The sequence below is a fragment of the Leucoraja erinacea genome, chromosome 36, assembly GCF_028641065.1.
Source record: "Leucoraja erinacea ecotype New England chromosome 36, Leri_hhj_1, whole genome shotgun sequence".
Classification (NCBI taxonomy): domain Eukaryota; kingdom Metazoa; phylum Chordata; class Chondrichthyes; order Rajiformes; family Rajidae; genus Leucoraja; species Leucoraja erinaceus.
This window is the reverse complement of record NC_073412.1, coordinates 8,612,943-8,628,834: the sequence shown is the minus strand read 5'-3', so window position 1 is coordinate 8,628,834 and position 15,892 is coordinate 8,612,943. Positions and strand designations below refer to the sequence as shown.

The window sequence follows — 15,892 nt, the reverse complement described above, 5'->3', positions numbered from 1 at the left end:
TTGAATTTCTTCAACAACGTAATGGTTGAACACAAACTCAAAACCGACGCTAGGATCGGGTGAGCGGGCGTATGGAAGGGCAGTGGGATATCTCTCCCCTTCTTTTACTTCTTCGTTAGTTCTGGGATTTTTTTTTTCTTTTTCGTGTCTTTCTCGAAATTCTTTTCTTTTTCTTTTCTTCTTTCTTTCCCTTTTTTCCTTTTTCCTTTTTTTCCGATTTAGTTATTAATTTATAAAATGTTAAAATTGAAGCAGTATGAAAATTGTATAACTGTTATGTCGATTACTTTCCCTTTGTACAATTGCTTCTAATAAAATAAATATTAAAAAAAAAATAAAAAAATAAATAAATGCCGTTACTCTTACTTGGCAGTGGACTCCTGTCATAAACCACCTTCCAACTGAGGGAGGGGGGGGGGGGAAATAATGGCAGGGACTGGTGGGTCTGCACTGTTCCAGATCCAGCTAATGCTTATTATTCCTTCCTTCCTGGATTCTACCAGCGCTGGCGATGAGAGCCAAGTGTCGTTGGCCATTGTGAAAGCCTCAGCGAAGGACTGCGGCGTTTACAGATGCATGGTGGAAAATGAGTATGGTTCAGATGCCACGGATCTCCTGCTGAGCAGTGAAAGTAAGTATCGGAGATCGACATGTTGTGTTTCAGCTGTTGTAAATAACTGAATAAATAGATTAGTTAAAACAAATGTTGGTCCCTTGCAGTCAGAAACAGGTGAGTTGATCATGGGGAATCAGGATATGGCGGACCAATTGAATAACTACTTTGGTTCCGTCTTCACTAAGGAAGACATAAATGATCTGCCGGAAATAGCAGGGGCCCGCGGGTCAAAGGAGGTGGAGGAATTGAGTGAAATCCAGGTTAGTCGGGAAGTGGTGTTGGGTAAATTGAATGGATTAAAGGCCGATAAATCCCCAGGGCCAGATAGGCTGCATCCCAGAGTACTTAAGGAAGTAGCTCCAGAAATAGTGGATGCATTAGTAATAATCTTTCAAAACTCCTTAGATTCTGGAGTAGTTCCAGAGGATTGGCGGGTAGCAAACGTAACCCCACTTTTTAAGAAGGGAGGGAGAGAGAAAACGGGGAATTACAGACCAGTTAGCCTAACATCGGTAGTGGGGAAACTGCTAGAGTCAGTTATTAAAGATGGGATAGCAGCACATTTAGAAAGTGGTGAAATCATTGGACAAAGTCAGCATGGATTTACGAAAGGTAAATCATGTCTGACGAATCTTATAGAATTTTTCGAGGATGTAACTAGTAGCGTGGATAGGGGAGAACCAGTGGATGTGGTGTATCTGGACTTCCAGAAGGCTTTCGACAAGGTCCCACATAAGAGATTAGTATACAAACTTAAAGCACATGGCATTGGGGGTTCAGTATTGATGTGGATAGAGAACTGGCTGGCAAACAGGAAGCAAAGAGTAGGAGTAAACGGGTCCTTTTCACAATGGCAGGCAGTGACTAGTGGGGTACCGCAAGGCTCAGTACTGGGACCCCAGCTATTTACAATATATATTAATGATCTGGATGAGGGAATTGAAGGCAATATCTCCAAGTTTGCGGATGACACTAAGCTGGGGGCAGTGTTAGGTGTGAGGAGGATGCTAGGAGACTGCAAGGTGACTTGGATAGGCTGGGTGAGTGGGCAAATGTTTGGCAGATGCAGTTTAATGTGGATAAATGTGAGGTTATCCATTTTGGTGGCAAAAAACGGGAAAGCAGATTATTATCTAAACGGTGGCCGATTGGGAAAGGGGGAGATGCAGCGAGACCTGGGTGTCATGGTACACCAGTCATTGAAGGTAGGCATGCAGGTGCAGCAGGCAGTAAAGAAAGCGAATGGCATGTTGGCTTTCATAGCAAGAGGATTTGAGTATAGGAGCAGGGAGGTTCTACTGCAGTTGTATAGGGTCTTGGTGAGACCACACCTGGAGTATTGCGTGCAGTTTTGGTCTCCAAATCTGAGGAAGGACATTATTGCCATAGAGGGAGTGCAGAGAAGGTTCACCAGACTGATTCCTGGGATGTCAGGACTGTCTTATGAAGAAAGACTGGATAGACTTGGTTTATACTCTCTAGAGTTTAGGAGATTGAGAGGGGATCTTATAGAAACTTACAAAATTCTTAAGGGGTTGGACAGGCTAGATGCAGGAAGATTGTTTCCGATGTTGGGGAAGTCCAGGACAAGGGGTCACAGCTTAAGGATAAGGGGGAAATCCTTTAAAACCGAGATGAGGAGAACTTTTTTCACACAGAGAGTGGTGAATCTCTGGAACTCTCTGCCACAGAGGGTAGTTGAGGCCAGTTCATTGGCTATATTTAAGAGGGAGTTAGATGTGGCCCTTGTGGCCAAGGGGATCAGAGGGTATGGAGAAAAGGCAGGTACGGGATACTGAGTTGGATGATCAGCCATGATCATATTAAATGGCGGTGCAGGCTCGAAGGGCCGAATGGCCTACTCCTGCACCTAATTTCTATGTCTATGTTTCTATGAAGCCTTACACCAAGATAAAGGTCTAAAGACTTTATTAACTACATAGCAAACATGACTTCACACTTGCACGTCTTCTAATCCCAAGAGAACCAGGCAAGGAGGGCTACTGTAAAGCTATTGTATTGGGCATAACTACAAAAGCCTGACATAACATGAGTCTTCTTCTTGCGTACGGCGTGCACAGCCTAAAGTTATAGGACAACTTGTTCTATTTGATCTTATTTGACTGTGCATGCCGGGTTGATTGCATTCGTCAAAACAGGGCGGACCAAGTGAAGGTTGCAATCTTCCACCCCATAACATGAGTGACACAGATCTACAAATACTGGAGTAACTCAGTGGGACAGGCAGCAACTCTAGAGAGAAGGAATGGGTGACGTTTCGGGTCGAGATTCTTCTTCAGACTTGGCATTCAGTATTGGGATTGGTTCATTATTGTCATGTGTGCACAAATATAATGAAAAACGTTTGGTTGGCACATTTGGTTGGCATAGAGGGAGTGCAGAGAAGGTTCACCAGACTGATTCCTGGGATGTCAGGACTTTCATATGAAGAAAGACTGGATAGACTCGGCTTGTACTCGCTAGAATTTAGGAGATTGAGGGGGGATCTTATAGAAAATCACAAAATTCTTAAGGGGTTGGACAGGCTAGATGCAGTAAGATTGTTCCCGATGTTGGGGAAGTCCAGGACAAGGGGTCACAGCTTAAGGATAGAGGGGAAATCCTTTAGGACCGAGATGAGAAAAACATTTTTAACACAGAGAGTGGTGAATCTCTGGAACTCTCTGCCACAGAAGGTAGTTGAGGCCAGTTCATTGGCTATATTTAAGAGGGAGTTAGATGTGGCCCTTGTGGCTAAAGGGATCAGGGGGTATGGAGAGAAGGCAGGTATGGAGTACTGAGTTGGATGATCAGCCATGATCATATTGAATGGCGGTGCAGGCTCGAAGGGCTGAATGGCCTACTACTGCACCTATTTTCTATGTTTCTATGTTTCTATGATCCAGTTTCTATGATATCCAGGCCCCTTTCCTGTGCTGAAGGAGGGTCTCGACCTGAAATGTCACCCATTCCTTCTATGCAGAGATGCTGCCTGTCCTGCTGAGTTACTCCAGCATTTTGTGTTTATCTTCTGTACTGTTCTATGTTCTATGTGGTATTTATCTTGCAACTGTATGTGGTACCATTGCTCTGGTGAAAATAGGTGTTGCCTTTCCGTCACCACAAACCGACATTGACTTCCATTGACTCCAACTATACCTCACGCTGCCTCGGCAAGGCCAGCAGCATAATGAGGCACAAGTCTCTCACCCCGGTCACTCCCTCTCCTCCCCTCTCCCATCGGGCAAAAGGTGAAGTGTGAAAACGCACACCTCCAGATTCAAGGACAGTTTCTTCCCAGACAGTTAGCCGGCAACTGAACCATCCAACTATACAACTTGGTGGTGTAAGCGGTAGAACTACTGCCCTACAACGCCAGAGACGCGGGTTCGAATCTGACTACGGGTGCTCGTCTATACGGAGTTTGTACGTTCCCTCTATGTCCCGTGTAGGTTTTGTCCGAGATCTTCGGTTTCCTCCCACACTCCAAAGATGGTATAAATGTAAAATTGTCACTAGAGTGTGTCGAGTAGTGTTAATGTGCGGGGCTTGCTGGTCGGTGTGGACTCGGAGGGCTGAAGGGCCTGTTTCTGCGCTGTATCTCTAAACGAAACTAACCTAAACTGGAGAGCAGTCCAGAGCTATGATCCATCTCATTGCAGTTTATTGGACTATCTTTGATCGAACTGTACTGGACTTTATCTTGCACTATACATTATTCACATTTATCATGTATCTGTACATTGTGGATGGTTCGATTGTAATCGTGCATTGTCTTTGTGTTAGTACGCAACATTGAATGGCGGTGCTGGCTCGGAGGGCCAAATGACCTACTCCTGCACCTATTGTCTATTGTCTATTGTCTAAAAAGCTTTTCACTGTACCTCGGTACACACGACAATAAACTAAACTCAATCCACAAGCTCACAAGTTATGGGAGTAGAATTAGGCCATTCAGCCCATCGAGTCTACTCCGCCATGCAGTCATGGCTGATTTCTGTCTCCTCATGCCTTTTTCCTGCCTTCTCCCCATAACCCTTGACACCTGTTCTAGTCAAGAATTTGCCTCTTTCTGCCTTAAAAATATCCACGGACTTGGCCTCCACAGCCCTCTGTGGCAATGAGTTCTACAGATTAACTACCCTCTGACTAATTAAGTTTCTCTTCACCTCCTTTCGAAAAGAGCGCCCTTTAATTCTGAGGCTATGACGTCTGGCTCCCACCAGTGGAAACATCCTTGCCACACCCACTCTATCTATGCCCTTCCTTATTATAACCATATAACCATATAACAATTACAGCACGGAAACAGGCCATCTCGGCCCTTCTAGTCCGTGCCGAACACTTACTCCCACCTACCTGCACTCAGACCATAACCCTCCATTCCTTTCCCGTCCCTATACCTATCCAATTTATTTTTAAATGATAAAATCGAACCTGCCTCCACCACTTCCACTGGAAGCTCATTCCACACCGCTACCACTCTCTGAGTAAAGAAGTTCCCCCTCATGTTACCCCTAAACTTCTGTCCCTTCATTCTCAAATCATGTCCCCATGAATCTTCCCTACTCTCAATGGGAAAAGCTTGACTGTACCTTGGTTCACACGACAATAAACTAAACTCAATTCACAAGTCCACAAGTTATGGGAGTAGAATTAGTGTATTCTGTAAGTTTCAATGAGGTCCCCCTCAACCTTCTAAACTCCAGCGAGTAGAGTATGAAATCAATTAATACATCAGTGGCAGTAAAAGACATGGGAGTGATCCAAAGTCTTGCAAGGAACGGTGTGTATATACTCCATTTTCTTGTCACCACCATATAAGCAGTTGCAATATTTTTTACTGGTGCATATTAAATTCTTTCTGTTTGTTGCTCTAGTGTTGACTGGATTTGTTTCAAGAGAAGAGATTGAAGGTAAGATACAAGCTTTGAATTGCCCCACCGATATTTCCCCTTATCCCGAGTCCTCTGCATTCTTTGTAACTTGTGTTGTTGTGGGTGTGTGTTCCAGTGGGTGAGGAGGTTGAGATGACCCCCATGCCGATCACCAAAGGACTGACGGACACGGGATTCTGGGGCAATAAGCTCTTCGGCAGAATCATGACCACGGAGCTGAACGTCGGTGACGGTTTCCGCCGCAAGGCAAGCCGGGTGAAGGTCATCTACGGACTGGAGCCGATATTCGAATCCGGTGCCACCTGCATTGTCAAAGTGCGAAACTACATTTCTTACGGGACCAAGCCTGTTGGTGGACTTGTTGACAGCAACCATGATCTCACTATGCAAGTAAGTCGTGCCCTTTGTTAGAAGTGGCTCGCTGCATTGTGCGGGGAAAGTTTTCCTCCCACAGAGGGTGACGGGTTCCACGGTATTCTGCCATTGTTGTCAGCGTGGGTTTTCTCCGAGAACTTCGGTTTCCTCCCACACCTCCAAAGACGTACAGGTTTGTAGGTTAATTGGCTTGGTGAATTGTAATAATTGTCCCTAGTGGGTGTAGGATAGTGTTAGTGTGCGGGGATCGCTGGTGGGCACGGACCCGGCGGGCCGAAGGGCCTGTTTCCGCGCTGTATCTCTAAACTAAATGTAGTGGTGGGGTTAGTCTGATGCCAATAGATGTGGCTGTGATTCTAATGCTAGTTTAGTTTAGAGATACAGCGCAGAAACAGGCCCTTCAGCCCACCGAGTCCGTGCCAACCAGCGATCTCCGCACACTTTAGGGGCTGTCCCACTGTACGAGCTAATTCAAGAGTTTCCCCTGATTCGAACTTGGAGAATTACGGTAATAGCCGCTCGTAGGTGCTCGGGGCTCTCGTGGACATTTTTCAACATGTTGAAAAATCTTCACGAGCTGACCGCGTTTCCCGAGTACCTGCCGTTAGCGTTACGAGCCGCTAAGAGACGTCCCGAGTTCTGACGTACCCGTTACGTACATTCTACGTGCTTACCACGAGTTTGATTTTTTTAAACTCGGGAGAGCTCTTGAATGACTTCGTACAGTGGGACAGGGCCTTTACACCATCTAACACACAAGGGAAAACTTACATTGAGGATAGACACAAAAAACTGGAGTAACTCAGTGGGCCAGACCACATCTCTGGAGAAAAGGAATAGGTGACGTTTCGGGTTCAGACTGAGAGCCGGGGAAAGGGATCGCCGATTGAGGGGATTTACATTTATGCAAAGCAAACCAGCCTACAAACCTGTATGTCTTTGGAGTGTGGGAGGAAACCGCAGATCCCAGAGAAAACCCACGCAGGTCACGGGGAGAACATCCAAACTCCGTACAGACAGCACCCATAGTCAGGATCGAACCCGGGTCTATGGCGCTGTAAAGGTAGCAACTCTACCACTGCGCCACCGTGCCGACTTTGTGGTGCTCCCTGTATCATAGAGTCACACAGCATTGAACACAGCACACAGGCCCTTCAGCCCAACTTGTCTATGCTGACCAAAATTGCCCCATCTACTAGCAATGTTACAAAATTTTGAGATTTAAAAAATCAAGTCTGCAATTTACCCCATCAGATAAAGCATAACAATAAGTTTAATTTGACACCAAATTCACTTTCATATCTCAAGTATTAAAAAAGTTATGACCATTTTCATACTCGGAAATTAGCATCTTGTTCCCTATTGATTTTCAATGGATATTACAAAAAAGCTGTGATCTTGGATAATCAAAAGCCCATTTCTTAAGGAAAGATTTTTAAATAGCCTAAGTGTCCAAAGATTATTCACAAATAATTCACAATATAACATGATTTTTATATCTAATTTACATTAATTTATAGGCCAAATGGAAGGAATTTAGTGTTCAATTGCTGTAAATAAATGCCCATTTAAATCGGCTTTCTAGTGGGTTCATGTGGAACGCGCTGGTTTAGAACGTTGACATAGCGCTGGATTAGTGCCCTCAAATGCCGAGAAAAATACTGCGGGATATAAAAAGCCCAAAATGAACTATTCGTTATAGATAATTTGATATATAGGGTTATATATATGCCCCATTTAATGTAAAAATAAGGTACATACCTTTAATTGTTTGCTTTATAAAACCCTGGGGCTGCGAGAGGTTGCGGAATTAAACAGTAATTTTAAAACTATTAGAACTATATTATCGAGGCCTATAAAACTAATAATACCTTTTGCGACCGGGTCTTGCAGCGATTTTTCGTTAATGATTTACTAGGCTGAACATGTGCGATTAGTACAGCCTAGTAAAAATCGCGTTTTAAACCCACCCCCTCCAAACAGCGCCAAAATCGCGGCCATGGCTGAGGGCAGATTCCCAATGACGATTCAGGTAGGTTTTGTAACATACCTACATCTACTCTGGTCTCGCCTGCCCATATCTCGAAACCTTTCCTATCCAATGCAGGTGGAGATGGTAATGTTTGATTTTGTTTTAAAGTTACTAATTTAATCTTTTCATTTTACAGGAATGTAAGCTTCAAAATACAGCGAGAGAGTACAGTAAAATATTTGCCGCTGAGACGCGCGCAGTGGAAGGGTTCGGACCCGTGCCTGAGTAAGTGCTTGTCATTTATACATCTAGATTTTACAAAACGATGGCTATTTGTGGCTTACCTGGATGTGTGCTCCCAGGATCATCCCCCTGCACTTGCTCTATCGCCCTGGCAACAACATACCCTATGCAACCATCGAGAGGGACTTGATGGGGCAATTTGTGAAGTATGCAATGGAGGACAAGAGCAAGAATCTGGTGGGTGAGAACGGCTCTGAAGTGGTACAGAAGTGTCACACCTTTCAACACTGGATTTACCAATGGACAAACTGCAACCTGCTGGTGACTGACTTGCAAGGTAAGGTTATAATTAACTTCAGATTCTACTGTAGCACGGCACAGTGGCACAGCGGTAGAGTTGCTGCCTTACTGCTCCGGAGACCCAGGTTCGATCCTGACTTGTATGTTCTCTGTGTTCATTCTCTCTGGTCTCCTCCCACACTCCAAAGACGTGCAGGGTTGCAGGTTAATTGGCTTCGGTCAAATTGTCCCTAGTGTGTAGGATTGTGTTAGTGTGCGGGGATCGCTGGTTAGTGTGGACTCGGCCTGTTTCTGCGCTGTATCTCTAAACTTAACTGAACAATGGGAGCTATATTCAGGTGTTGTTATGCACATTGAATGAGATTCATTGGGCCTGTCCCACTTGGCCGTCATTTACATGACTGACCCGCGACGGTCTTGCACATCATCATGCGTCCGCACAGCCGTCTGGAGCGCGTGACGTCATTTGAAGATAGACACAAAATGCAGGAGTAACTCACTGGGACCGGCAGCATCTCTGGAGAGAAGGAATGGATGATGTTTCGGGTCGAGACTTCTTCAGTCTGAAGAAGGGTGTCGACCCGAAACGTCACCCATTGCTTCTCTCCAGAGATGCTGCCGGTCCTGCTGAGTTACTCCAGCACTTTGTGTCTACCTCCAATTGTCTTGGCCAAGCTCTGGGAGTAGAAGTGGGGGCGGATCCGGATTTGCAATGGCCGTGAGCCCCAGGCTGAGCTTCTGCTGCTGTTGGAGGTGAGACGTTGCGTCGCGCCAGGGTCTTGGGCCTGTCCCATTTTGGCCGTCAGTTACGCGACCGGCCGTTGGCGCGCGAACATTTAGTGCAGCACGAAGTCCACACTCCTCCACACCCCTCCATGCGCCCATCCCACCCTACCCACGTGCTACCCACGCACTGCCCACACGCTAGCAGGTCGCGTAAATGGCGCCCGAATGACGCCCGTGGGACAGGCCCTTTAGGCGATTTTTTGGGCGACTACAGGCGACTGCTGCAAAATTTTAAACGTGTTGAAAATTTTTCGGCGAAAATGGTGACAATTTTTGCTGTCGTAGGTTGTCGCCAGGTGTCAGAGGTGAATTCCATTAACACTGGCAGTCGCCTAAAGAGTCGCCTAAATGGAACTCTGACTAACTCTACAAACCTCTGCTGCACCCCACATTAGTGACACAAGTTAGTCTTTAGAAACTGCGTGATTGCTCATTGAACTATTTTCTTTTTTGACTGTTCCCTTCTCGACACAGGGGTGGGAATGAAGATCACCAGTGTGCAGATCGCTACTAATTCCAAAGGGTAAGTCAAGATTATCATTCATCCAGGTCAGACCAAGACCTTGTACCAACCATTTGTCTATCAACCCCACCCCTCACCATGGTTTATTCCCCACCTCCCTTTACAAACAGCAATACAACCAGTTCTTTAGCCAGAGAGAATTGGGAAATTGTAGTCAGAGACGTCGCAGTTTGTTGCAAGTCAAGGTGGTGCAGTGGTAGTGTTGCTATCTCTCAGCGCCAGGGACCCGGGTGCTGTCTGTACAGAGTTTATACGTTCTCCCCATGACCCTTTTGGTTCTCTCCGAGATCTTCACTTTCCCCCCACACTGCAAAGAAGTCCAGGTTTGTAGGTCAATTGGCTTGGTTTAAGTGCAAATTGCCCCTAGTGTGTGTAAGATGGTGTTAATGTGCCAAGATCACTGGTCGGTGCGGACCTGATGGGCCGAAGGGCCTGTTCCCATAAACTAAACTCTTCCTAGAGTCAAGAGTGTTTTATTGTCATATGTACCTGAGACATTTTCAGGTGATGAGCCTTCCTCAGACAGGAAGAAAAGAAGGGTCTCGACCCGAAACATCACCAATCCATGTTCTCCAGAGATGCTGCCTGACCCGCTGAGATATTGAAATGAAATGATTGAAATGAAATGATACAATATTCCAGCACTGTGTGTCCTTTGGATAAAGATGTTTCTTCTGAATTCCTGGTGGAATTATTAATCCTTATCTTATTTTTGCTGCTTATTTTCGAGAGCTGGAAACATCCTTCCTTGGTCTAGAATTGCAAAATATTTGGAGAAATAAGGAACTGTTGATGTTGGGTAAAAAAAAAAAGATGCAAAGTGCTGGAGTAACTGCGGGTCAGGCAGTGTCTCTTGAGAACATAGATAGGTGAAATTTCGGGTTGGGAAGCATCTCATTTTGTAGGTGGATAGGAAGCTTTCAGTTTAGTTTTTCAGTGTCGAGGCTGTGACCCTTCTTCAGACTAGCGTTGTGATCTGAACCACATTCTCCAAGGAATGCTACCTGACCCGTTGAGTTAAGGGACTGTCCCACTTGGCAATTTTTTTCAGCGACTGCCGGCGTCAGATTAGGGTCGGCAAAAGATTTTGAACATTTCGAAATCCAGCGGCGACAAAGAAAATGTTGCGACACTTGAAAATACACCGCGCATATACACGTTATATACACGTTATATACACGAAAATACACGTTATCACGCCGCGTCATATATCGGTGACCTGATATGTCAGCCCATGGTGCCGACAGTCGGCAAAAAAAATCACCAAGTGGAACAGGCCCTTTACTCCAGCACTCTGTGTCTTTATGTGTAGGACGGAACTACAGAGGCTGGTTTAAACCGAAGATAGACACAAAAAGCTGGAGTAGCTCAACGGGTCAGATAGCATCTCTGGGGAAAACGAATGAGTGATGTTTCGGGTCGAGCCCCTTCTTCAGGATAAGCCCCTTCTAAGGATAAGAGGGAAATCTTTTAGGACCGAGATGAGAAGATCATTTTTCACACAGAGAGTGGTGAATCTGTGGAATTCTCTGCCACGGAGGCCACAGTTCATTGGCTATATTTAAGAGGGAGTTAGATGTGGCCCTTGTGGCTAAAGGGATCAGGGGGCATGGAGAGAAGGCAGGTATGGGATACTGAGTTGGATGATCAGCCGTGATCATATTGAATGGCGGTGCAAGCACGAAGGGCCGAATGGCCTACTCCTGCACCTATTTTCTATGTTTCTATGTTTCAGTCTGAAGAAGGGTCTCGACTCTTCTTTGTGTTTTTATTTCTTCTTTAAAATCTCTTCTCCTCACTGAATTGGATTTCCTTTCGCAGGTATCAGGACCTGACAGGGAATTGTTCTTCCTCCGCCATTGAAGAGTTTCCCGACACCCATCAGTGCAACCACTTGTGTGAGGCGCTGTTGCTGAAGTCATTGAAAAACGGTGACAGCCTCCATAGACCCAAGGGATCCAAGAGCCCATCGATGACCAGGAGGGCTCAGTCAGCCCAGTCCAGCCCTCAGATGCAGAGGAAGGGCCAGTCCAGTCCTCAGTCCCAGAGGAAGGGCCAGGCCAGTCCTCAGTCCCAGAGGAAGGGCCAAGTTAGTCCACTGGTCCAGCGGAAAGGACAGACCAGCCCACTGGTCCCACGGAAAGGCCTATTAAGCCCACAAGCTTCTCGGAAGAACATCTCAGACCCCACCGTGGCCCCTAAGGATGGCAGTGCGGAGGACTCCCAGGAAACCGTGAAGCACAAAACAGTGGAGATCTCCAAGACTGTCAAACTCCGGTAGACACGTTGGTGCAACCATCAGTCGGCGACAGGGCAACAAGCACTTTTTATTTTTGACAATCGACTGTTTAATCTGGAAAGATTTGAGTCAAACGAGGGATAGGAGAGACTAAAGAGAGTTAAGTGACATCAGCTAATAATGTCCCCATGGTACTGAACATCCACGAGAAGCCTCATGAGTGCAAACATCATCATTCTGGGCCACTTGTGGGCAACGTTGAGTAGCGCCATTGGGTGGGCCTTTATCATGAATCAGAGAACAAAGTTTGCATGTTTTACGAGCTGTCAGCACAACCGCTGAGATTTGCTCTTGAAATAACCACCTGCATGAACTGTTCTTTAGAACCTAGAGTGTATGTTTTATTATTCTAATGCTTTGGCTTTTAAGTTTATGGCAGGGAACTAAAAGCCTCTGCTGCAGTCTGGCTAAAGTGCATCAACTCAGACTAGAGGGCGTTTACAATGACAGCGACTAAGACCCTAGAAATACTCTGTACCAACGAGTGCTTTAGTACTCCGGGTATTCCGGGCAGCACGGTGAGATTGCTGCCTTGCAGCGCCAGAGACCCGTGTTCGATCCCGACCACGGGCGCTGTCTGTACAGAGTTTATACGTTCTCCCCGTGACCCGCGTGGGTTTTATCCGAGGTCTTCGGTTTCCTCCCACTCTCTAAAGACGTGCAGGTTTGCAGGTTAATTGGCTTGGTACAAATGTAATTTATCCCTGGTGTGTGTAGGATAGTATTAATGTGCGGGTTGGCGCGGACCCGGTGGGCTGAAGGGCCTGTTCCCGCGCTGTATCCCTAAACTAAACTATTTATTGTGGTAAGAGTTTACGGGTAAGTGAAGCATTTGGTTTATATTATGACTACTATCAAAATGTTTAAGAAATGTTTAGACAGGTACGTGGATAGAGGGATGTGGGCCAAACGCAGGTAGGTGGGACGAGTGTAGATGGGACATGTTGGTCGGTGTGGGCAAGTTGGGCTGAAGGGCCTGTTTCCATGCTGTAAGACTCTATGACGCGATGATTAGCCAGACGGAGGATTAGCTGGGACCATTATTGGGAGAAGGACTGTGTCAAGGACTGACTTGGTTTGTGTTTGATTTGTTTTTTGCAATGACTTTGATTCTGTTGGAGCAACGTCCCACAGTGAGTAGTGAAGTGCACCTTGCCTGGATTGTTGAGGCCTATTTACAGGCTTCAGTTCAGTTCAGTTTAGTTTATTGTCGCATGTACCGAGGTACGGTGAAAAGTCTTTGCTGCGGGCTAACCAGCCAGCGGAAAGGCAATACGCAGTTACAATCGAGCCATTCGCAGTGAGCAGACACATGATAAGGAAATAACGTTTAGTGCAAGATAAAGCTAGTAAAGTCCGATCAAAGATAGTCCGAGGGTCACCCATGAGGTAGCTAGTAGTTCAGGACGGTCAGCGTGGATTCGGTGGGCCGAATGGCCTGTTTCCATGCTGTATCCCTAAACTAAAAGGAGGATAGGAAGACAGATGTAAAAGTTCAGCGGTAAAAGTTCAGACACACCAGAGGGGTTGATTGGAATTGTAACCCTGTGATGCTAATGGCAACACGCCCAGACTGAGCACAGGAGCAGTGTATTTAACCAGCGTGTACAATGGAGTTAGACTGAAGAAGGGTCCCAACCTGAAACGTCACCTATCCATCTTCTCTGGAGATGCTGCCTGACCCGCGGAGTTACTCCAGCGCTTTGTGTACAGGCCGGATGGCTTGATATTTTTCCTGGGAAGTAGCAGCCCTTCCCAAAATGGACGCGAGCATTTGGACTTAGACACTTGCTGTGGTATTGCCCCAACATAGACCGCTGCGATTGGAACATTGGCGTTTCACGAGCAGCCATTAATGTGCCCGATGTGACGTTTCTTTAATCAGAGGGTGGTGAATCTGTGGGATTCCTTGCCACAGAAGGCTGTGGAGGCCAAATGGATGGATGTTTTTAAGGCAGAGATAGATAGATTCTTGATTAGTACGGGTGTCGGGGGTTATGGGGAGAAGGCAGGAGAATGGGGTTAGGAGGGAGTGATAGATCAGCCATGATTGAATGGCGGAGTAGACTTGATGGGCCGAATGGCCTAATTCGGTTCCTATCACTTATGACCTTAACACTGATACAGAATCCTAGTTGATCAGAAGCGAGTCAACCTGGGAGAGTAAAAATAACCCGGTGTGGAACTCACTTAGGGGTTCCACTGCTGCTGCTTCTGAAGATGTAACACTTTCAACTGCAACATTGCGTGTCGCAGTTCTGCATTGAACAGTACTGGCAAAGTGAAAAAATATACAGTGGGAAAGACATCAATAAAGACATGACTGCACGGTGGCGCAGTGGTAGAGTTGCCGCCTTACAGCGCTTACAGCACCAGAGACCAGGGTTAAATTCTGGCTATGCGTGCTTGTCTGTACGGAGTTTGTACGTTCTCTGCATGTCCTTCGGTTTCCTCTCACACTATGAAGACGTACATGTTTGTAGGTTGATTGGCTTGGTAAAAATATAAAAATTGTCCCCAGTACATGTAGGATAGTGTTAATATGCGGGATCGCTGGTTGATGCGGACTTGGTGGGTTTTGAAAGGGCTTTAAGGTTTTGAAATGATCAATCTGTCATTTTACAATTGGTCATCATGAAAACTGCAGTTCTTTGACTTTTTTTGTTTAACAAGCAGTTTTTATTTTATTTGCCGGTACTAAAAAGATTAAAACTGCTCGATTGTGCAGGAAGGAACTGCAGATGCTGGTTTAAACTTAAAAAGGACACAAAAAGTTGGAGTAACTCAGAAGGTTAAGAAAGCATACATAGATACATAGAAAATAGGTGCAGGAGTAGGCCTTTGTAAAGAAGTCTCAACAACACATTGTCTTAACTGTAGCTTTTATTAACTGTTCACATAAGTGCTATACTAGCTGTACGTGGTCTGTCACCGGAGCTAGAGAGAGAGACACCAGGGAGGGAGCATGCAGTTATACCCCTGATAAGGGGAGTGGTTAAGGGTGGTAAGGTCACTATGTTAAAGGCACATGCACTAGCCATCTACAGCCTTCGAGCCAGCACCACCATTCAATGTGATCATGGCTGATCATCCACAATTAGTACCCTGTTCCTGCCTTCTCCTCAGCCCAAAGAGCTCTATCTAACTCTCTTTTGAATGCATCCAGTGAATCGGCCTCCACTGCCTTCTGAGGGCAGAGAATTCCACAAATTCACAACTCTCTGGATGAAAAGGTTTTTCCTCATCTCAGTTCTAAATGGCCTACTCAGCATCACTGGAGAGAAGGAATAGGTAACGTTTCGTGTCTCGACCCCTCTGCAGACTGAGAGTCAGGGGAAAGGGAAACAAGATATAGACGGTGATATAAAGATACGTAGAACAAATGAATGAAAGATATGCAAAAAAGTAACAATGATAAAGGAAGAGCTTACAGCGCCAGAGACCCGGGTTCGATCCCGACTGCGGGTGCTGTCTGTACGGAGTTTGTACGTTCTCCCTGTGACCACGTGGGTTTTCTCCGAGATCTTCAGTTTCCTCCCACACTCTAAAGACGCGCAGGTTTGTAGGTTATTTGGCTTGGTGTAAATGTAAAAATTGTCCTTAGTGTAGGATAGTGTTAGTATGTGGGGATCGCTGGTCAGCACGGATTCGGTGGGCCGAAGGGCCTGTTTCCGCGCTGTATATCTAAAAAACTAAACTAAGACATGGGCCAGATTCACCCCCCCCCCACCAACTCCAACGATGTTTGGCTGAGATGATTCCTGCAGCCAAAACTCTTTGGCACAGACATGTGGGTCCCAACCCGAAACGTCACCTAGCCATGTTCTCCACAGATGCTGCCTGTCCCACCGAGTTACTCCAGCAGTTTGTGTCTTACCTC

General features: G+C 46.0%; 1 protein-coding gene across 1 annotated transcript in view; it reads left to right on the top strand.

The window, feature by feature from the left end:
* The window catches only part of alpk3a (alpha-kinase 3a), a 56,055-nt gene extending 40,924 nt beyond the window's left edge, over nt 1-15,131 (top strand). The window contains exons 7-13 of the mRNA XM_055662606.1: nt 504-631; nt 5,497-5,532; nt 5,630-5,904; nt 8,058-8,146; nt 8,224-8,441; nt 9,665-9,713; nt 11,535-15,131. Of these exons, the coding sequence (XP_055518581.1) occupies nt 504-631; nt 5,497-5,532; nt 5,630-5,904; nt 8,058-8,146; nt 8,224-8,441; nt 9,665-9,713; nt 11,535-11,994 (1,255 nt within the window). The 3' untranslated portion in view covers nt 11,995-15,131. The remainder of the gene's footprint in view (nt 1-503; nt 632-5,496; nt 5,533-5,629; nt 5,905-8,057; nt 8,147-8,223; nt 8,442-9,664; nt 9,714-11,534) is intronic.
* Nucleotides 15,132-15,892: the final 761 nt, after the last annotated feature.